The following is a 23,384-nucleotide window of genomic DNA, read 5'->3' on the forward strand; positions in this document are numbered from 1 at the left end:
TGTCTACGCCATGTGTTTTCCCCAGCCCCTGATAATGTCAATCTTAATACATCGTTTTAAATTAGATGTCATATTTTATATTTCAAAATTTAAATTATTTGAATATGAATTGATATTCTAAAGTATATTTGCAAAAGAAAACCCACAATTTTATATCTATCTATCATTTATTTCATACGTAAATAAAATTTATATAGTTGATAATAATTATTACTCATACCAATCTTTAAAACCATTTATGTCGGATATAACCATTATTCTCACCAACCAAATTTATAGTTGATATTATTATTCTTACCAACTTTTAAATCATTTATAATATCGAATATAACCATTACCCTCACCAACCAAATTTAAAATTGATATTATTATTCTTACAACTTTTTAAACCATTTACATCGAGAAATGGATGCTCAATTGTCCATACTATGTAGGAGAATTATATTAAAGAGTAGTACACTACAATCCATGTTCAAATTTATTTTTTTATTGAGTTAAAGTTCGATTAATAAATATTGTATATTTCTTTATGATAGCGCATTATATTTTTATTATAAATTTTTATTTATTTACTAAGATTGTATAAAGAATCGAAACATTTACTTTGAAATACAAATATCTCAATTCTTTATACAATCTTAACAAATATCAATGTGAATAATTTTTTATTCCTTAACCGGAAAAATATGTGGCCATGACATGTGAGTAGTAGAACGTCTGCTCCTACTTGGAAGTGTTGTAGAAAGCTCAAAGAAGGCAACATTACTTTTCCGCTCACATGAAATGACCTGAAATATTCCTTATCCACATGATTGACTAACGCGTTACTACGTACCTACCCCTCACTTCAAATCAATTGATTCCTTTTCCACTTGTAAAGTACTACTTCCGCGTCAATTTTTATTTGTCTGTTATATTATTTTGAAATATTTTAATAATATTTATTAAGTTTATAAAATTAATGAATTTATATTTAATAAGGGTGATTTGGTAAATTATCTCTGTCATTTACCATTTCTAATTAATTCGTGTGTCACATCAAATAGTAGACAACTATTGTTAGACAGATAAAGTATCTCTAGGATTTCTTTGACTCACGTAACCTAAAGTCAAACATTATTAATTGTTACTAATTAATAAAGAATAATGTGATGCACGTTTTTTTCAAAAACACGTCAACCTTGTCTTATCTCATACCAATATAAATTTGAAGCAAAGAGCAACCAAATGTGTATCATATTCTTCACTTCAAACTTCAAACTTTCACACATTTCTTCTAACTTCAAAAACAACTTTGTGTCTTCATTCTTGATAATATGAGTGCCTTAAAAAGAAGCAGAGGAGAGGATGTGCTAGTGGAAGCAGAGGCCATGGCTAACTGCGCCTTAATGCTTTTGTCTCGTTTCAATACCAACAACACTTCATCTTCATCAGATCATCATCATATTAATGATTTTGAATGCAAGACTTGCAATAAACGCTTCCCGTCTTTTCAAGCCTTAGGCGGTCATCGTGCAAGTCATAATAAAAAGCCAAGATTACTAGGAGAGTTTCTTGTTCAAACCAACAAAAAGAACAAGATGCATAAATGCTCTATTTGTGGTGTGGAGTTTTCTTTGGGTCAAGCGTTAGGAGGGCACATGAAGCGTCATCGCGATGAAATTAATAAAACGTCGAGGATGATACCAGTGTTGACGAAGTCGAATAGCAGCAAGAGGATTTTTTGTTTGGACTTAAATTTAACCCCTCGTGATGATAATGTTGATTTCAAGTTATGGCCGACCGCACCAATTGCATCTCCTGTTTTGAGAATTTTTATTTGATATTATATTCTTGTAGGATTAGAAGAAGCTGTAATACTTCATTTGTTAATTCTTTTAATGTATTCATTCATTTTTCTTATATATTTTCTTAATTAATTCATCCAGTTTATATTTTGCAATTAATCGTAAGTTTAGCAAATATATATAATCAAAATTATCTAAGGTATGACATGACATAGAGTCAGATTTGATTTTTTGCTAATTTGGCATCGATAACGACTTATTTGCGCTTGATAAGTACGGAAAAAAAAGTTTCAACGTTGATGATTTTCGAAATCAACCAATTAGAATGATCTAAGCAAATCTGTGTTTGTTTTTGACTATTAATTGAACTGTATAAGAGAGAGAGAGAGAGAGAGAGATGGCTACAATAATAGCTATACTAGGAAGAAAGCATAAAATGAAAATGTTTTGCACTATTTGAATTTAGAACATGTCAAAAAAAATAAATGTGAACGGTTATATTTCTCTTTAACATATTTGTGGTTGCAAAAGATAGACGTCTTTGTGTCCGACCTTTTTCTAAACCTCGTACATATCTGAAGTTTTAGCGTTGTCTTAAAAACATAACAAAAATTATTTGAAGTTTTAGCGTTGTCTTAAAAGCATAACAAAAATTGGCGAGAAAACTAAGCCCGTTTGGATTGGCTTAAAAATCGCTCAAACTTACTTTTAAGTCAAGTCAGTTTTTAACTTCTGAAAGTGTTTGGCAAATATAAAAAATAACTTAAAATAATTAAAAAATGATTTAAAATAAGTTACGAAGTGTTTGGCAAGATAAAAAATGACTTAAAATAAGTCAGAAATCAAAAGTAGGTCTCCCCACTTCTTATTTTTTGACTTAAAAGTCATTTCAGTTTGATTTTTTATTTTTGACTTAAAAGCTATTTTTTTTAAGTTAATCCAAACGGGCTCTAAGTAGTACTAATCTATCTATCTATATATATAAAAGAGAATCTTGGGCCCACCTACGTGGCGCTACCCCAAATCAGAATTTCCTTTTTATTTATTTATTTCCAAAACTAGCCTTCCCCTTACATTTATGAAAAGTTGCGGCTTTAATGAACATTTGCGACTTTTATGAAAAGTTGTGACTTTAATGAAGAGTTGCGACTCTTATGAAAAGTTGTGACTTTTATGAAAAGTTGCGACTTTAATGAAGAGTTGCGACTTTTATGAAATGTTGTGACCTTTCCGAAGGGTTGCAACTTTTTCAAATAGTTGTAACATTTCCGATAAGGCACAATAAATATTTGTTCACACTATCATTTGTTGTCTATAAATAGAGGGATTTCCTCTCATTTTAGAACAACGAAAATTCTTAACCTCTTCTTCTTCTTCTTCTTCACAATTAAATATTTGTGTTACTTTGCTACTGTTGAGTGGCTCACTAACACTATTGCTTATGTTACAGATCCTGGTACGTATTTTTACAGTCAGTAATTTATGCTTATGTTATTAAGGATAAATGATAAGATGTAATAATTTTCATTTTCCTCTACATTATTAATGTTTGTTATTTCGCAATCTTGTATGTAAGATACTATAGTATTTTAGTTTTAATGATTGATAGATTTTAAGTATTATTTTATAAATTTCGTGATATTAAATTTTCGCGCAAAGCGCGGATAATTTTACTAGCTTACTAATAAAATAAAAATAAATAAAGAATGTGACTAGTGATGTGTCATGAAAACAATAAACAAATACATTGCCACCCATATATACCAAGTGGTGTCATATTGTGAAGAGGCATACAATGGAGAAACACAATTCCACAATGCTACCGCCACGCCGCCACCGAAGCGGCGCAGAGTACCCAACTTCCGGTCAACTAATGGTTGCGCCGTCGTCGTCCTCCTCATCAAGGTTTAAGTTACCACCTGGTTGGGGTATTGAACAAGTGCTTCGCTCTAGTGGCGATCGAGTTGACAGGGTACACTTTTCTTTTTAACATTTTCCAAATTATTTACTTTCAAGTTAATTTGCTATTGAAATTGATTTCTCACATGATCATTCAACTAATAGTTATTATCTAGAGTTATTTTCTTAGTTGAAGAAAACTAGAAACAAGAAAAGAGATGACTTATTGAGTTGATGCCTCTGATTTAATTTATATGTCTTAGTTTGATTAGTCACGAAACTCAAGAAATAAAGAGAATTTTTTTAATTTTGTGATCCTACATTAAAATTAAACATGTGTAGTACTTTTAAGTCTTATGGTTTTAAATAATGTTGTGATTGGAAAGCATACTAAATATAGAAAGAGACATTTTTTTGGGACGGGCTTAAAAGAATAGTAAGAAAAGAGACATTTTTTTGGGGACGGGCCTAAAAGAATAGCAAGAAAAGAGACATTTTCATGAATGGAGGTAGATCAACTGCAAATGAGATAGGATTCTGTTTGTAGGAGTAGATGTTTAACTTTCAATCATTTGGATGTTTTGCTAGTTATCCAGAAACTAAGGTATTTTAAAGGTTTAGTGTTGCTATACCGTTATACATACATGCTTCATTTCAAGAGATATGTTAGTTTCAGAATGCTTTGCATTTTTGTGCATGCTGAAGTATTTACTGACTCTAAGGATGCATAGGAGGAAGGATTACAGCTGGTCTAAGAGCCGAAAGAGCTCAACTGACTTTAGTTTTAGAGGGCGACTGAAAAGGACTGGGAGAGCGGAGGGAAGCAAAATCTGATGTGATTCATTTTGTCATGGAATTGGAATATTAGTGGACAGATGGGTAATTTGTCCCTGGGGAACCTTACATGGTAGGTCCACGGTATAGCTGACATGTAAGAGAGAGATTGGCCAGGACTAAGAATGAAGCTGAATTGAATATGAGATCTTTAGGACTTTTTCTCTGAGGTCATGCCGTGCGTGATGAAAGAGTTTATGTATCTGTACTTTGAGGCGTGGATTTTGACCTTCAATTTTACAAGTCTATGACTGTTTTAGATCATTTCTGGTGCTAATATAGATACTGCAGAGGATCAATGATGAGTCCTTGCTTCTATAATTATAGATATGGCATTCAATTCCAGATTTCTAACCTCTAGTTTTTCCATCAAACTTGATTGGTGAAAGCTTACGCTGAGCATCTGTGTTTACACAATGTGTAGATAACAAGACCTCAAAAGATAAAAGCTGATTTGTGGATTAGATATTACTGGAAATTTGTAACCTTTTGAGTGACCTATGCAGGCTTGGCCACGTTCTTTCATTTCGATGTGATGGAACTAAATTTTTCCCTATCCATGTGTCAGATTATTAATTACATAAATGCCAATTGTGTTTTAAAGCATGATACTCTTTAACACATACATTATGTTTTCATGCAGTACTACTATGAGCCTGGGACTGGACAAAAGTTCAGATCATTGAGAGATGTCGAGCGACGATTGAACGGTCAAATATTTGCTCCTAGAATCAGGGCATCGGGAGTGAGAAATTATCCTAAGGCAAGTTTAAGAATTGAATATTTCACAAAAATTTAGTACTTTCGCTAGTTTGATGATGCCTGAGTATGAAACTCCTCTCTTTTTTTTTTACTTGGTGTTTTTTTCTGTTCTGTTCATCTACGGAGTATTCGTCCTTCACAGAGTTCTCTATCTCGGAAGATGGTCATCTACGATGGGAAGGTACGGATTTGACTGCACTTTGGCCCTCAGATCTTTTATTCAACTACTTCTTGTGGATGTTATGTTATTATAGTAGTATATTTTCGTTAAACTTTATTTACATTTTTTTTCTTGTGTTTTTTTATCTTGGGTTCGGGATGGGGGCAGCTGAAAGGAAGAGGGTCATATTGTTGCTCTTTTTCTCTCCCTTGTTCTTGTAATTGAAAATTGAAATTTGTCAAAAAGCAATGGACTTGGTTTTTCAGATGAAAACGAGTTATGATAATTCGTGTGGGAAACTACTAGTCATTTGACCTACTAAAAAGTAACTCTGAAAAATATAGTCCGAATTTCCGGTCTAATGCTGGTTAGTAAGATTCTGAATCTTCTCCTAGTAATTGCAACAGCAATCTTAAGCTTTTAATGTAGTGAAAGGCCTTGGGAACTTTGAAATCTATGTGCGAAATACTACTTTTTCACTGTTGTCGTTGTTTTCTTACGATTTTAAAACAAAAACTTCATTTGAGAATCATTAAGAGGGAATGCAAAGCCTTAATTCTGCTGCTTACTCAGAAATGTTATATAAATGAATCGAGGTTGTTGTATTCCTTGAAGAAAGTTAGACAACAAACATGCTCATCTTACATTCATAGGCTATGTCAGTAAAGGCTGGGATTTTAACTTTAATCATCACATGATGGTGCCTTTAGGCAAGGTGAAAGATGTATTCTGAATCAAATAGGAAACTTGATAGTTGACATTGATAAAATTTCAGATCGTTAGAATGGATGAAGAGCAGTTGAATGAATGGGCAATTGTGCCGTCAACAAGAGCAACCACCTTACCCTATGATCTTCCTGATGGTTGGGTGATAGAAGAGGTACCACGTACAGACGGAAGCATGGTGGATAAGGTACACTCTCCTGTCCTTCAATAGTGAATTTGTTTCATCTATCTACCTTGATATCAGCTGCTGTTATGTTAGCTCAAATTGGCCCAATCATTTGTGTCTAATAAATCACGGTAATTTTCAGATCGAAAGTAACATCTATGGAAGTTTGTGAAGTATAGTTTTCTTAGGTAAGAGAGCATTCCCCTAAGGGCGGATAGCGGATGGTGAGGCAGGGCGGGAATAGAATCATCCTAAAACTTTGAACTCTTTTCATAAGTTTTTCCTAAACATTGTACAACATGTCTCATGATTGAGATTCATTGATATGTGCTTCATTTTGCACGTTCTACAGAGTGCCATTTGAGCATGCTCTTGCTTTTTAACGAAATTATATATAGGGAAATTATCATGAGAATTACTATCTGTGACAGGCATTAGGTGCATTACTGAATTACCTTGCTGATCTAGTATAATCGACATTGGCGGACCAGGCGAGGGGTGCACCGTGACCCAAGCGTTGTCAGTTGACACCACTTCGTCGAAATGTTATTTTACTAAATATGTATGTATTGATAACAAGCAAAATGAAAATATTGGGTGTAAATTAGAAAAATGACACCACATGTCAATATAGTAACTAATTTATGTGTTCACTTTTTAAATGTTCACACTATTTACGAAATATTCTGCGTACGCCACTGTGGAGAACTATATTAGACTTTACAACCTTCCTGGATATCTAAGTGAATTATTAGTTTATAGGACTGACTAATCTATCACATGTGGGCACAACATCATAGTTCCATCCTTAAAACCCTGACGGTTGTGCTAAGACCTTCTCCACGCCGTATGAAAGGACCACATATAAGCATATTAATTAATGCAGTTATTTACCATCAAGTTCTGTCTATTTCTTGCCGAGGGTCGATCGGAAACAACCTCTCTACCTCTAAGGTAAGGTCTGCATACACTCTACCCTCTCCAAACCCCACTTTGTGAGACTACACGGGGTATGTTGTTCTGTCCAAGTTAATGAAGTTTCATCTATTAACATGCTGTTCTTGTCCGTTTTGGGATATTATGTCAACGGCTACTCCGTTTCTCCTTTTCCTTATTTGTTTTGGAAAGTGCCTCTCTGATGAAATTGTAAACTAGTTTATTTTTTGTCCTCGTGTGCTTTTTGTCCTCGTGTGCAGTATTACTATGAACCAGGTACTGGACAAAAATTTAGATCCAGGATAGCAGCACAAAGATACTTGGCGCAAATGAGAGAAAACATTCCTTTGTCTGCTACTCTAGAAGAATTGAAAGAGAATAAACCACTGTCCAAGATGTTTAAGTTGTACCATCATGCAAAGGTGAGCTAATATCGTGAAGGGCAATATAAGCATGGCATTTATCTTCTTTTGATGTCAAGAATATGTCTCCTTATTTGCCTTTGTAGAAATCTCTTCCATGTAAGAGGAACATCATTACAGAGAATTCGGACAAATCATCGTTTCTTTCTCCACCAGCAAAAGTAAATTGGGTTCTTTCTAGTCCTAAAGGGGATGCTTGGAATCCTTTCATTGCTGGAACACCAATTCCTGATTCAGTAAAACAACAATGGACTGAAAGATTCATGTTGTTCATGAATGGCGAGAACCTGAATGCAGAAAACCCGGACTAGAAAGGTAAGCGAAAGCACTAAAGCTTCCACTCTCCTATACTCCCTTTCATATATTTTCTCTGGAGGTAACGTTCCCAACAAACGTGTGGAGCGCACCTTAACACTGCTCTCTGCATTTGTTTTCTTATCCTCCTTGCAGGCAGGCACTAATTGGAGAGTCCAAAAAGAATGCAGTTGGAAACAGTTGTTTACGCTTCAAGAAAGCTCGGACTGCTTCTGACCTAAGAGAATTGCATGCTAAATCTTGTAGATACTAACATTATGCAACTCCTTTATCACTTTGCTGTTTAACCACTGTAGAGAATCTGTTGTCCTGTTAATTCTGTGTTTGTTCATGTTCTAAATGTGTTGTATAACAATTCGACAACTTTTTACATGTTTAAGTAAGGATGTACAATTAAAGTTTGTAGGTTCAGTCAAAGACAGTATAACAGCATTTAGTATCCTGATAAAAAACTTGCTCAAAAAAGAATTTTGCGCTCTCTCAAAACGCCTGCACACATGTTAGTATTCTCTCTCCGATCCTACAAATTGAGCTTCCTAAAGGAGTGCTTTCTGGATTTGATTCACAACTGCTCTAAAGAGACAGAACACTTCAATTTTGAGTTCAGCCAACGATTGGCACAACTCAAAGTTGCTAATTGTGAAAGTTACCAAGAATTTGGGCAACCCTTGGCACCATTCATTGCACAAGTTAAACAACATGCTAAATTGTGAAAGTTACCAAGAATTTGGATAGCAAAACACTGTATGCTTAAATAAGGAAACTATCCACCCATAATGTCTTATTTCCTACAAGTTATATCTCAAAGTTTACTCTAATCAAACTTATAAAACAAAACATAAAAATCAAATGCCTACAGATCTTTGAAAATACTCTTTATCTGCCATCAAATAGATAGCTTATGCTATTCACTCACCAAGAAGCATTCACATCATTTAAGAATGTCATCTTCCAGTTAAGTGGAGGGACAGATTGTCCCTCAAAACTGAAGCAGACTTGTCGACAGATTCACAGACCTCTTGCCCATATCCCGGGTCATGGTGATGAGATGATAGAGGCAACTCATCCAAGACATCATCGTCCATGTCAATAACAATGTTGTGAAGAATGCAGCATACAAGGATAAACCTTGGTAGCTTGTGCTTGTCAGGTCTCCACATCATTCCATGAATCATTTTCCAGACTTCTTTCAGCCTAGCTAAGGCCCTCTGTGCCACGATACGAGTTGCTAAATGCCTCTTATTGAACTCAGCTTTAGATTCTGAAAGTTCTTTGCCTTGATAAGGAGTTAAAAGCCAAGGTAGCAAGGCATAACCAGAATCACCAACTATATATTCCCGTAGTTCTGTTTCTTCAGATAGCTTCATCTTATTTCCATTCAACCTCTCTCCTTTCTCGCAGAGTTTAAATAAGGTTGAGCTCTGAAGCACTGAATTCTCGTTCAGCTTTCCTGGCAATCCTGTGACAACATCACGGAACCTCATATCAGGGTCAACAACTGCTTGCAGGACCATGCTGTGGTTCTTATTTTGATCGAGCCATACGTCAGCTGTTTGCTCGGAGGAAGATAACATCATTGTGATGTGTGTAGCATCAATTGCACCACAACAGTTTGGAAGTCCTTGAATTCTTTCAAACTTGGACTTTATCTCTGTCATATCCTCCTCTGTTGAAGGCCACCGTATGTGGTGAAGCCCCTTTTCCTCAATAGCCTCTATAAAGCGCCAAGTTACTTGAGACACTGTCGAGTGGTGTGCACCAAACGAGTCGCCCACTGAAATTAGAGAATTACCTGAGCTCAGCCTCCTCATAGCTAACGCTACTTGCTCATGCAAAGACATGGGCTTGCCACTTGAAAACACATAGTGGGCTGATTTTGCCTGCATGTGCACCTCTGCAAGGGAACATATGTAGTCGAAAGTTCTTCTAGACATCTTGAAAACAGATTGGAACTCATCCAAACTCTTTGACGGAGAAACATTTCCTGCAGAAAAAAGATAATTTATCAACTACAGTAATCAAATTTCAAGCTGCAAGACCATACAGTTCACTTGCAATCAATCACAATCATGAAACAAGAGTCACAATACTTGGACAGGATGTCAATTTAACTCCGCCAAATATGTACTTAAAGCAATTTATGACTCAGTGGAACGAGCAGCCAATGGACCTTGCTACTAATTTGGGGGTGGAGGTGGGGAGTGTTACAGGTGAGCATCAAAGAAAAGATACTAGAGATTACAAATTGTCAAGTACAAGAATTTAGGTTGATTAAGAAAGCAAGTTAAAATAAGTAAAGTAATCGTATTTTCTGTTATTACAACTGCCATGCAAATATATACCTGAAAAAGAATTTAAAAAGTGAAAATCACATAGTTGAGTACTTGTAACAGCAACATGTTCAAATTATGCAACATTGCACAGTAAATCGTATGATTTCAGGTGGTTTGGCTGAATAGGCTGGTGGTTATAAGGGATCACTTGGTAGGATGTATTAGAAAATCAAATACATGTATTAGTTATGACGTTATTAATCTTTTGTTTGGTATGATTTTCAGTCTATGTATAACTAATACACACCCTATTCAGTATTTTAGGGTGTATACTAATGCATAGAAAATCATGGTATTAGTAATACAAGGGCTATTAATACATGGATAAGCATGGTTAAAGACAAAAATTCCCTTAATACACCAAACCAAATAATGGATTAGAATAACTCCAGCATTAGTAATACACTCTATTTCAGTACTATTCTTATACACTCTACCAAACGACCACTAGTTTGAAACTATAATACTTTCACTGCTTGACACAAATTAATTAATAAAATTAGTTCTTCTTGCATAAGGGATCAAGAAAGTTTGATTCTTACTAGTAATCCCTTGAAATATATCAAACAGGTTTCGGAAAGCTCTTCAAGTGCTTCGGTACGATTTAGTTAGGCCAGTAAAAAGGGTAGATTCCTAAAGCTTCCATTATGGATCAAACTGTTAATCATTTATCAAGGGAATCACAAAATCGATCAACAGATCCACTTCATATGGATATTTTCTGTGAACTTGGATATTTTCGTGCTCTTGTTCATGAATGTGTTCCACAAGAAACATACATATTATGTTTCTTCTTGACTTAGAAAAAGCAAAGTATTCAACAAGGTACAGTCGAAATTGTAGGCCAATGCCATTTCCCACATTAGTTAATAGACGTTCAGAGATCGGAAGCTAGTTCTGCAGAACTTCATAACTAATTTAAATGAACAGGGGATTTCTACCTCTACCTTGCTTTGATATATTCGAGCGAAGCAACATATGAAAAACCAAGACAATAAAAGAACACCAATTATCAAGGAACAATAAATACTATTCTCTTGATCATTTTTTTTGAACTTCTGTTTTCTTTTGCTTTCCAACTCTCTCTGTGACTAGGAACACCTTTTTTGTAAATAGTTCTTTTTCTTTGATTTTTAACTTAAGGAACAGAGAACCATTTATCGCTTAACACTGGAAAAGAGCAAAACAGAATACTATTCAAGATATTGCGACTTTCGTATTTCTTGATTAGATTAATTGTTTAATTAAGAACCAATATAAAAAATATATCTCCTTTCACTGTATAAATTAAACCCTCCATCCTACTCACCTCTACTGATAGTATGGAAAACAAGGGGTTTTCACTAAGTCTATTACTTTGCCGCAAGTCTATCACCTCCTACACTGTTAGGTTTCTAATTTGAGCTTCATATTTGTACTTCTCATGTAGTTTAGAACAAAATATAATTGTTTCCTTTGCTGTCAAATATGGGACACCATCTTATGGCAGTTCAAGCGACAAAATAACCAAATAGTATGATTAATTGTGCCCTCAAGCATAAGAGAGGCACCAATGGACATGCAGAAGAAATACACAAAAACAAGCAAACGCCCTTCATAAATAGTGTTACTGTAATAGTATTTTTCCAAAAGAATTACTCCCTTTGTCCCAATTTAAGTGTCTTACTTTCCTTTTTGGTTTGTCCTACAAAATGCACCTCTTTCTATATGTAGTATGTTTTCCAATTCCAGCATTCTAAATTGCAAGTTTAAGACCACAAGATTAAAAGGACTACACACATCTTTCATTTATTAAGACCACAAGATTCAAAAGTCTCCCTTTATTTCTTAAACTCTGTACCTAGTCAAACAAAGACACTTAAATTGGGATGGAGTGAGTATTTAGTAGCATATTCATGGGGTTCGAAGACCTCCAAGATTCTGTTGATTACTTGTAAATGTAATAGTTACTGGCATTACTCGTACATATACATATTTTTACACACACATATGTTTGCTTATAAATTTGGAGAGCTTCTAAATCCAACACAAAGGTTCATAATCATTTTTAGAAAAAAAAAACTATTGCTATTATCTTTTATGGATAAAGATAGGTTCCTTATGTATGTGAGTGGTGCACCGGTGCAGGTATGAAGAAAGGACCTAGGAAACCTAAGGCATACTTTACTGCTCACCAGTGATCCTATGGAGTAGATGAAGGGTGTGTTTCGTATCTTGGAAAATGTTTTTCAAAAAAACAAGTGGGTTTCTTACCTATTTTCTTGTGTTCGGTACATAAGTAGAAAATATTATCCTAAAAACATTTGTATATAATCTACAAAATACCATGGAAAGTGGAAGTGGGGTTGGGGGTGGAGTGGTGGGGATGGGGGCTATGGGGTGGGGGTGAAGATGAAGTGTACTGTTGGAGGGTGGGGAAGACACAATCAAATATTGTCACTTGTCGAACTTGTTTCCCTACTTCCTTTAGAGAAGACATTTTCCTCATTTTTAAGAAACTTGTTTTCCTAGAAAAAATATTTTCCAATTTTTTTGACCAATTGGAAAACATTTTCTGGACCATACCGAACACACCCGAAGAAGTTATTATCAGAAATCAATGCTACCAAAAACACAGTGATATTGATTCTCTGTCAACTTTTTGCACCAAGTAACTTGTGGTATATCAACAATTACTTATGCCACTAGACTTGAAATAGACAAAGATATACTTGCTGAAAGAGCTAAGAGGCATTTCCAAATTGGTCTTTTCCTCTAATTCTTTCCCATTCAAAGAAACTAAGCTAGAATATGTTATTGTCTACCCCTAATTGAACATCTCATTTACAGATTCAACAGCTTTATAACTCTAAATCTACTTGAATATCATCATTAATCCATGTGGAAAGCAAAGACATGAGCACCATAGTAGATTCTAGTAATATCTTTATATGATAACCTTTATACGAAGAGCGACAGCAGAAAAAATGGCATTTACTGCAGCAAATCCTTAATATCATCTATTGCCTGGTAAAATAATTTGCATAAATATGCTTCAGCTACATCTCCACAGTAAGAACGAGTAGAGAAACCTCTGTGGGCACTGGCATTTGCTTGGGAAAATCCATTAATTCTCCTCTCAATCCCCATTCACAGCTTAGTACAGAAAATGCCTCATAAATTTCATACTTCCCAACTATGTTGCTCGGGACTCTCCTAAAATGCAGCCGCGCCTGTGTTCCTCCGACACGCACCCAGTGGCATTTTTGAAGAGTCCAAGCAACATAGCTTTCCAAAACTATCAAATATTAATTGATCTTTAGAGAAGTCATATATGCTCAACATTCGTGGGAAGGACCAATTTTTGAAAAGCTAAATGTAAACTGATCTACCACAGTTAGTTGTTTTTAAGCAAGTACTTCTAGAGTACAAAATCGTCAAGTATGAGGAGCTTAAACTAACTAAAAATTATCCTCACAGTACATAATGGTAGGAGCTAGAACATTTGTGGAATCAACTTATAAATCTATCTGAGTTCCATTCTCATTTCACGAAAAACTCCACCGATTCTAACTCATTCAAAATTTGAAACATCCAGGCCTAATGGCTTCACCGAAAACTGTTTTATGTGCAAGGCATTCACAAGTACCATTTCTTCAACAACTGAGAGGAACAAAACTAGCCTAACAAGAGGACCACCACGCTAATCCACTGAAAGTGAGAAAAGTAATATCATTCTCTAAAGACAGGACTACTTGAACCATTTAATCTGCTCGGTTAACTGACAGACTGCATCTTAGTTCAAAGTAAGAAACTGATGGCAAACAAAGGATGTTCTTAACTTTCATTTTCTCAGTTTATTTATCATTATGTTGAACTTTTGGACAACCTTGCCAGACTTGAATAGCTCCTTTGGTCTGAGTACTTCAGCAAAATGTGTCCCTTAGATACATCCTTAATCGAATTTGATATATCCTAACCCAATCTCTTGACCAAGCCAGGTTCACTGAGTTTCACTGAGTTCTTGGCTTCAATGTAGAATGGAAACTTAAAATCCATGTGACAACTTACAAAGTAGATGCCAAACTAGAAGCTGCTAAAAGGGAATGAATAAGAACTTTTGGCCATAGAAAAAATGAGAAAACAATTTCCTCTTACAGCCTTTAACACAAAACATGATTTTCAACCAGCATGGGGAAGATCCAGAGAAGTAGACACATTTACAAGAATATACTAGCCAAGATAGGATGTTAAAGAGAAAGACAATGATATTTTGGTCATCAATTATCACCAATTATCAGTAGATGTTAGCCAAAGATGACAGATGCAAAATTTACGGGCAGATGAATCTCTCATCAAGATCTCAAGACAGCTAAATATTGTAAATGGTTCTCTAAGGGAAGACAGATGAAGTAAAGATGAGAAGATTGGTTATAATTTGGACGAGGCAACAAAAAGCTGTTTTCCTTTGTAGCATTACGGGGATGGAAAGGTAAGGAGTCAAGAAGCTTCTTTGGAAGTATTCGTGCACGTGGAACTTGGCCAATAGGTGGAAAACCACAGGTAGGCTTCCTGAAGGTATAGACAGAAATTGCATGTCAGTAACTGCTCAAGCAGATAGAAATTCTAGCAGCCACTCACGCATAGAGACAAAACACTGGCAAATTTAATTTTTGGTTCTACAAGAATAATTGTTGGACGGGTGGTTCAATTTAACTATTTAAGGCTAGTTCGTACATGGCGTAGTTCCAGATTACTATAGATTGGAGGTTGCGGAGGGAACAGATTAGGCTAGGAGGTTAGTAGGTGGTAGTGAGTTGTCTTGCTATCCGTCCATACCAGTAGTCGTAGTATTGCTCCTGTAGTGTCTTGTCCTTCGATTTCTGCTACTATCTATTGTTTTTTCTTTTACTTCAATAATCATATTATTTTGTTGTACTTGTTCATAATGCTTTATTATGCTTTCACTTCTGTTTATTCTTTTTCTGGACTGTTTTTCCTTGAAACAGCGCCTCTACCTATGCGGTAGGGGTCCCCAAACTCTACTTTGTGGGACTACACTGATATGTTGTTGTTGTTGTCAAATACTGATCCTCACTGTCTAGTCTAACAACTTGGATAACTTAAAATAACCTAAAAGATTTTCTTTTCTTTTTTTTGTTGGCAACTTGTTTCGAATTCTCAAAACCTCCTAGGTATCTTCTCCAGCTTTTCACAGTACTTTCAGCTCTAGACTAAAAGAAACAACATATCAACCAAAAGAAAAAAATTAACTTTAGCTGTAAATCAGCAGCCCTAGGTTATCACAGTATCCTACTTCCATCATTACCAAAAAAGGGACTATCTTGAAAGCGAAGAACCAGCAATTCATAGTTGATATGCAAAACATGTTAGCATTTCCCACCTGTCCTCACATGGTAAAAGCAAAAGGATCCTGAGTAAAAGTTGTATGGTAAAACATACCATTGAAACAAAGCAACCTTCATTGAAAAAAGAACGACACAGCGTATAATATGAATTTAAACAAAACTCTCCTCTCTAACTTGGAATTTGAAGCAATGTGCATCCTACCTGCACTTGGACAGTGCTCACATTGTTGATTAAACACATGAAGATCTTCAAATGCTATTTTTAATAGAAACGGAACAAAATAAATCATTATATTCCTCTGAACTCCTGTTAGCAGTCCTATCAAAGAACACATTGTCAGGTCTAAGCTCATCTCAAATGGCACTCTATCTTAAGTCTATCTCAAACAAGTACACTGCATATACTCCTAATCCATACTACCTTAATCAGAAAAAGAAGGAACTTCAGCGAAAAATAGGAAAATCAAGAGGCCAACACCAGTAAGAACTTATACTCCAGACCTTGTAAAACCATCAAACACATTTCCAAATCCGAGTCATTATTGTTACAAGTGCATAATAATTTAGCCAATTCTGCCATTTTTTTTTCCTCTTACACATTTGGTAACTTAATGAATCAGTGAATTAGGTCAACCATAGCATTCGAAACTCGTAAACAAATGCAAATTAGGGATCTTTAGTTCAAAATTCACAGCACATTGATAGAACAGAAACATGTAACATCAATTAGAGGTAACGAAAAACACTAACTTAACCATCCACCAATCGAAATTCCTACAAGGAATGATAGGAAATGATCAAAGGAGAATTAAAAACCAGTATTCAATACTTCAAAAAACAAACATATTTATTTAACACAAACATGAGAAAAGATAATAATTTTACCAGCAATTCTTTTAGATAACATCTCCCACCAATCAGCAGAACCATTCTCTGAAGACCCAGAAGCTAAAGAATCCTTTTCAACTTTCTTCTCTACCTTCCTCTTCTTTTTATGCCCTCTAACAGGACGCATCACTCAATTGAATCAAAACCCACAAATCCCACTTGCTTCAAATAACCAAAATCACAACAACTCCATTGAAATTCAAACATAACACAAACCCCATTTCTTGAAACAAAACAAAAAAAAGATCATAATCATATTCAAGATTATAAAAACATGCAAAGCTACATATACAATAAAAACAAATAAAATTCACTCACCCCATTTTTTGATGCCATTGTTGTGTGCTTTTGTTGAGTGGTATTCTTGAAATGTTTCAAAGCATGCAAAGTGCATAAGAAAGTGTTTATGGTGTGGGTTTTGGCATAAAAAGAGTATAGACACTATAGAACAAGAAAAAATAGGAAAAATGCTTTAGGAGAAATTAATGTAACAACAAAAGAGAGAGTATTTGGTTTAGTTGTTTCCTTAAAAATACAATGTGACAGACATGAAAATCGGTGGAAACTGTCTTTACAATGGTCAATACTCATAGATTTCAGAGAGAAAAAAAAAAAAAGACAGAGGGAGAAACTTTAGCGTAAATTGGATTCGAAGGAGAAAAAAAAGGGCTAAAGGTTTAAGTCAAGTTGTCGATATTACCAATTTGTAACAATTCTTTGCTAGATCCATAATCTAGATTAAGGGGTAATTTAGAGAGAAATGATATTGTAGATTTTATTTGGTATAATACATAAACGTATTTCTTTAATTTGATGTCACTTCGACATCTATGTCTTCCAACTATGAGTAAGAAGTAGATTAATTAAACTATCATAAAGTTGAAAAGTAGACACACGTGTCCTACATGACAACGTGATTTTCTATGTAGGGCACGTGCATCTCGCGCGAGTTATCAGGTAGGACATATGTGTCTACTTGTTCAACTTTGTGACGTTTCAAGTGTTTATTTGTGTATCTAAAATTGAATGATAGTTGAGGTGAAGTTAAATAATATTATGTCTTTTCATTTTAGTTTCTCATTTATTTTTTTTTGTTGAAATATAAATGAATAAAAAGTATTTATATAATTTAATAGGTATTAGAATCAGAGTCAATTAGAGGTGTGAGTCACCATTAATATTGACTCATATATCGTCAAATAATGCTCAAGATTTTCGTTATTTAATCCCTTTTTTCTTCTTGTTGGTTGATATTTCGTACATGTTCAAATATCAATAAAATATTTTTATATGATTGACTTGGGCAAAAAGAATTTGTTTGTGATGAGGGAATATGGGATACTAAAATAAATAAATTTCTTAGCTTGAGATTGTAAAATGTGATAGATTCACGTAATTTAAATGATTTTTAAATATCATAAAATTTGGTTTTTAGAGGGTATTAGGTTAAGAAGCATATTTGAGATTGTATACTAATAGTTGTATACTAGAATGTGAAAAGTATTTTGTACATGAATTGATAACTCATTTTTTTCAAGTAATGAAGAAGAGGACAAACATGTGTCACTAAAAGACTTTACTAAAACAAGAATGCATTATCATGAACGTAGAAAAGTAGAATTGGCAATTGATCAAATCATAGTACAAATCATGACAATAGTTAAAATTGACAATTATCTCACAATTTCCTCATGTGAGATTTGTTGGAATTAAAGAGGATCAGGTTAACTCTAAAATAGGGATATTTTGAGCATTCTATTAATTATAATAGAATAACTTGTATGCTCAAAAAAAAGTTGAATCTCTCAAATTAAATTTATCAAAAAGAACATTTTTAGTGGATTTATGTCTAGGGTTGATGGTGAACTAACTTGTTTTGGGTAAAACATATTAGTAATATGATAATATTCTAGTTGTATCTACACATATATGACCTGCTATCAGAAAAAGAATTGTAATATGATTGGCTCGGGGAAAAAAGAACTTGACCATGACGAAGGGACTTATTAGTTATGAAAGTAAATTATAAACGTTTTAACTTAAAATAGTATAATGAAACAATTCATAATCAAATGATTTTCAAGTATTACAATTTTTTGCTATAGAGAATATTAGGCCAAGAGATATATTTGAGATTGTATATTAGTAATTGTAGATTAGTACATATGTTAAAATATCTTGTACATGAAGCGATGACTCACTTTTTTAAGTAATGAAAAAGAGAACAAATATGTGGCACTGAAACACTCTACTAAGACAAAGATCCACCATCAAAAGCATAGAAGAAGGAGAATGAATAGTAGATCAAATTCTAATATAAATCGTATCTGATAATAATGGTCAAAATTGACAGTTCTTTTATAATTTCTTCATCTAAGATTTGTTTGGAAAATGATCATATTGACTCCGTACGTGATAAAATATTTTAAGCATTCTTTTGATTATATATATATGTTTCAATAGAAGTACTTATTTGCTAAGAAAACTTCTAGATATCTCTAGATAAATGCATTAAAGAACAAATTTTAGTAGATGTTATTGTTCGGGTTGGTGGTAAACTTGTTTTGGGAAAAAACATATTAATAATATATGACCAGTAGTACCTAATTGGTTGTATACATGTTATAAAAAAGAATTGCGATATTAGTCAACCTTAGACTCCTCATTATTGAATCTATTCATCCATCAAAAGTAAGAAAGTTTCCATACTAGTCAATTTAACATGGAAAATAGGGTTGAACTTTTTTTCTCCGATGTCTAATTTTGAATTAAGGCTCAAATAATTTGAATTCATGTAGAATAATATCACTTTAAGGGAATAAACTTTCTCTACTAAATATAATTTCATTTTCAGGACTTAAATCAAAGATATTTGGAATACTTACCATCCCATCAAATATATAAAGTTGCAATAAGACATAGAAACACATTTAAACTATAATAAATTACTAATTACACTTAAATTTTATGGGAGACCTAGCACCACACCCGCCTCAAACTTTTTTGTTTGTATATTTACCCTCACATGACCTTACTTTCTCGTATTACATATTTTGTTTTATTTTACCCTTTTAGACTCAAATTAACTGGACCTCATCATCTTTCTCAAGTCTCAACATTTTATGGGCGATTGAATTGACACTTTATTATTTGTAGTATATACTTTAATATAATATAAATTTTTTTATCCTTTTTATAGTTAAAATATTATTTGCATCTAATATAAATAAAACGCATGAACTTATTTTATTTGTTTTAATATGTTCCATGCAAATGCTTAGGCTTAACTTTATTCCTTATGTTGAATCATTGATTAGCTAGTTTAAAGAAATGTTGGAAATGAAAAGAAAAAAAGGTAAATAATACTAAAGAAATAAGTTCAAGGTAAATAGTATAGGAAAAAATGTTTGAAAATATATAATAGAAGAACTATATTATGTAAATATGAAGGACCAGTGAATATTATAGTATTGACTTATTATAACCAACTAATTTCATATTATTATTAATTCAAGTGGCAGATTCAAAAAAAAAAAAAAAGTCTTAGTTTGGTCAAACTTTGAAAGGTTAAAACTTAAAAAGCCTTTATTCTTTTAAAGAAATATTTATTTTAGCAAATGGATGTGTTTTGACTAAAATTTTGGTGAAACTAATAAGTACTTAGAAGTAGTAGTTTTATTAAAATAAAATTAACTATATCAAAAAAATTATATTTACCAAAGAATTAATAGTAACTATCTCTTTTATAACAATAACTAGTCTTTTATTCTCAATCAAAATTCTTAATTTGAGCTTCTGAGAATGAATTCTTTTTTTTTTGTTGAAAAATGAAAATACTATTTTCATAATGAGCGAATATGAATTTAACTGAGTTATAATATAGATAAGGACAAATGTAACCTTTCGATTACGGATTCATCTGAACTCGATCATAACATTTGACATGGATATATATGTAAAAATCTACAAAAATTATCAAAAAATATCAGATTTGAACTCATAATTTAATAGTAAAATAAATATAGTGCTAAAAATCTTTAAAGTTGAATTCAGTAAATATAAATTTTTAAGCCGATTCTAAATATAAATATGGAGCACAGAAAGAATAAAAAAACTAGCATTTCGATTTTCCTTAAGTTTATCTTCCATATTATTTTGTGGATAAAGTGGAGTAGTTGGTTGAGGAAAAGACAAGGGTTTCCTGTTCTTATATATGTGTAGTTCCATGTCTAGTATTTCTTCTTGGATTTTAAACATTTAAATCTTTTAAAAAATAATCATGAAGTTTAAAATTGATAAAAATTTATTTCATTTGTAATATTAGAGTGAAACAATGTTTCCTCCTAGTATCATGAGTGAATTAATGTTAAAATTTTTTTATTAGATATCAAGAATAAAATGATGTTAAAAGGATTATTTCACTTATATTACCTTATGATAAGATATATTTTCTCTATCTCATAATTAATAGTCTAAAAATTTGCTATTTGTCAATTTCATCCTACATAGCTTTAGACGTTAGGGTAGTGAAATTTCAAGGTCCGCCTTATTTGGTTGCCCTTATTTAACATGTGTCTGTTTTAAAAAAAATATTTTAACGGCTACTTGGTATTAGATAATTTTAAATGAAATTTTAGTTGTTGTACAATAATAACTTTTTTAATTTGAAATATGATATTTTGAAGAAGTGGGTTTTAAACTTTAAATATAAAAAATGAGTTTAAATCAAACGAATTTTGGAATAAATAACAAATCACTATTATTATAAAATGGATTTGTTCATTTATTGTTGTTAGGATAAATTGAGGAAAAAACATAGTTTTTACGATATATGAAATTTTGGAACTTACGCTTTAAAATTTGAGCTTAGGTGTAATACACTTGAATGTTGAATCATGTTAAAAATCTTATTTTGGGAAAAAAAAAGTTCCAGCTGCACTTCAAACATACATGCATGAAGTTTGACTAATTTTTACAGGCAATTTAGAAATATATGACTGAAGAGAAGGTATTGGTCTCTACAACCTCATTAAAAAATGTCTAAAGTTTGGTCTTGTGAAGGTCGTAATTTCAGTAAAAAAAAATGTCTGCTTGGCAAGTTCGGTAAAACTAGTGTAAGAAAATATCTAAAGTTCAGTTTTATCAAATCCATAACTCATTCAAAAATGTCTGAAATTGACCTGACAAGTCATATCAAACTTCAAGCAAAAATATCCAATGTTTGATCTTGAGAATGCCACACTTTAGACAAAAATAAAATAAAATTGAAGTTCAATGAAAATTTTCAACTTTTATCGCATACATCTAAAGTTATTCTCCGTCTAGATAAATTTGAAGACAAAAAAAAACGAGCACAAGTTAAAAGAGGCCTAAAACTAGACTTCAGCTCTATCATTAGGCCCAGTCCAGATATTGTCTATTTAAAATTCACCAAAAATAGGATGCTCGTTGGGCTTAAGTGAGGCACGTATAGTTATGTATATGGGCTGAAGCTTGTTTGTTGGATTTTTGCAAACTTTTCAACTAAGTTGAGAAATTCGTAGGCGAACTATGCGAACTTCACTTAGGGACTAATTACATGTTTTTTTTTTTGTGTGTTTTCAATATTATCATTCATGTCAGACTTCGATCCTAGATACATGTATCTAGCACGTCTAGATACACGTCAAATATATGAGATCAGAATTAGGTGTAATTTGTTCTAAATATATTGTATCTAAACGTATTTGCATGTATCTGAGATATACTAACTCTCCCACTTGCCTCTCTCCTATATCACTCACCTCTCTCCTATCTCACTTGCCTCTCTCACCACCTCTCTTCCTATATGTATTTATATTTTAGAATGTATCTAGAATGGATACATGTATCTAATGTGATTCACATGTATATGAGACTCTTGCTCGCCTTCCTGCTATACTGCTCGTGTCTCTCTTCTCTCCCTATATAACTATATCTCAAAATGCATTTACTAGCAAAGATACATGTATCTAGTTGTTGACTTAAAATCTAATATGAAATTATTAATCAGTGAAATAATACAAAATTATTTCGAACGATAAAGAGAATAAATAAACATTGTAGAAATATTTATGTAATAAATTAATTTTTCCTGTGCAACAATTTTAACACAAAAGAGCTCATTCTTTCTTGTGAAGTAAGAAGATGGGGAGAATCTTGCTGCATCGATATAAGACAATGTTGACAAGGTTGAGCTATATGGCTTTTAATTATTTTTTTTATAGTAATAATATAATATCCAATTTCTGACCTGAATTTCCACTTATTTATAAGTCATATTTGTCGCTGTTTACGAGTTTTTATTCTATTTTTTTAAAAGAAGCTAAAGGTCAACACAACTGTTTTTCTAGATTAAACAATTCATAGGTCTTCTAATCGATGCTGAGGCTATGTAGAAAAGTTTTTTTTTTTTTTTATAACTTCTAGATGGTAGAAAAGGTCAACATAATATCAAGGAATTTGACCAAGTCATATATATATATATATATATATATATAAATGTTCGCAAATTAAGGTCTCAACTGCCAAATGTATAAACCAAAATGATGGAAGAAAACTCTTAATGAAACAAGTAAACACAATGATCCAACATGCAAAGAGAGAGGAAATGATCAAAATGGTCCTTCATGTATAGGGGTTGCTTTATTTTGGTCCTTAATATATTCTAGGCGATTGAAATAGTCCTTCATGTATTACAAAATATATTCAATTTGATCTTTTACCCTAAACTTAACAAATTTGTCCCAAAAAATGTTAAATATAACGGTGGACCCCACATAATTTACAA

The 23,384-nt window shown here is 33.0% G+C and overlaps 3 protein-coding genes across 3 annotated transcripts; 2 read left to right on the forward strand and 1 right to left on the reverse strand.

The window, feature by feature from the left end:
* Positions 1–1,289: 1,289 nt before the first annotated feature.
* On the forward strand, positions 1,290–1,923 carry LOC125831958 (zinc finger protein ZAT11-like). The gene has a single exon (XM_049511080.1). It carries the CDS (start codon positions 1,317–1,319, stop codon positions 1,821–1,823), a length of 507 nt encoding a protein of 168 aa, XP_049367037.1. The 5' UTR covers positions 1,290–1,316; the 3' UTR covers positions 1,824–1,923.
* A 1,659-nt stretch (positions 1,924–3,582) lies between these two features.
* On the forward strand, positions 3,583–8,335 carry LOC125831970 (methyl-CpG-binding domain-containing protein 7). Its single transcript, XM_049511093.1, has 7 exons — positions 3,583–3,759; positions 5,164–5,283; positions 5,425–5,463; positions 6,218–6,355; positions 7,531–7,692; positions 7,779–8,007; positions 8,147–8,335. Exons 1-6 carry the CDS (start codon positions 3,583–3,585, stop codon positions 8,001–8,003), a joined length of 861 nt encoding a protein of 286 aa, XP_049367050.1. The 3' UTR covers positions 8,004–8,007; positions 8,147–8,335.
* A 423-nt stretch (positions 8,336–8,758) lies between these two features.
* On the reverse strand, positions 8,759–17,183 carry LOC125832026 (protein ALP1-like). Its single transcript, XM_049511148.1, has 3 exons — positions 16,895–17,183; positions 16,574–16,799; positions 8,759–9,991 (listed from the first exon to the last, which is right to left on the reverse strand). The coding sequence occupies exons 2-3, from the start codon at positions 16,701–16,703 to the stop codon at positions 8,952–8,954; spliced, it is 1,170 nt and encodes a 389-aa protein (XP_049367105.1). The 5' UTR covers positions 16,704–16,799; positions 16,895–17,183; the 3' UTR covers positions 8,759–8,951.
* Between the last annotated feature and the right edge of the window lie 6,201 nt (positions 17,184–23,384).

Source organism: Solanum verrucosum, unplaced genomic scaffold (genome assembly GCF_900185275.1).
Source record: "Solanum verrucosum unplaced genomic scaffold, falcon-dt-bn FXZP01000042.1, whole genome shotgun sequence".
NCBI classification, from domain to species: domain Eukaryota; kingdom Viridiplantae; phylum Streptophyta; class Magnoliopsida; order Solanales; family Solanaceae; genus Solanum; species Solanum verrucosum.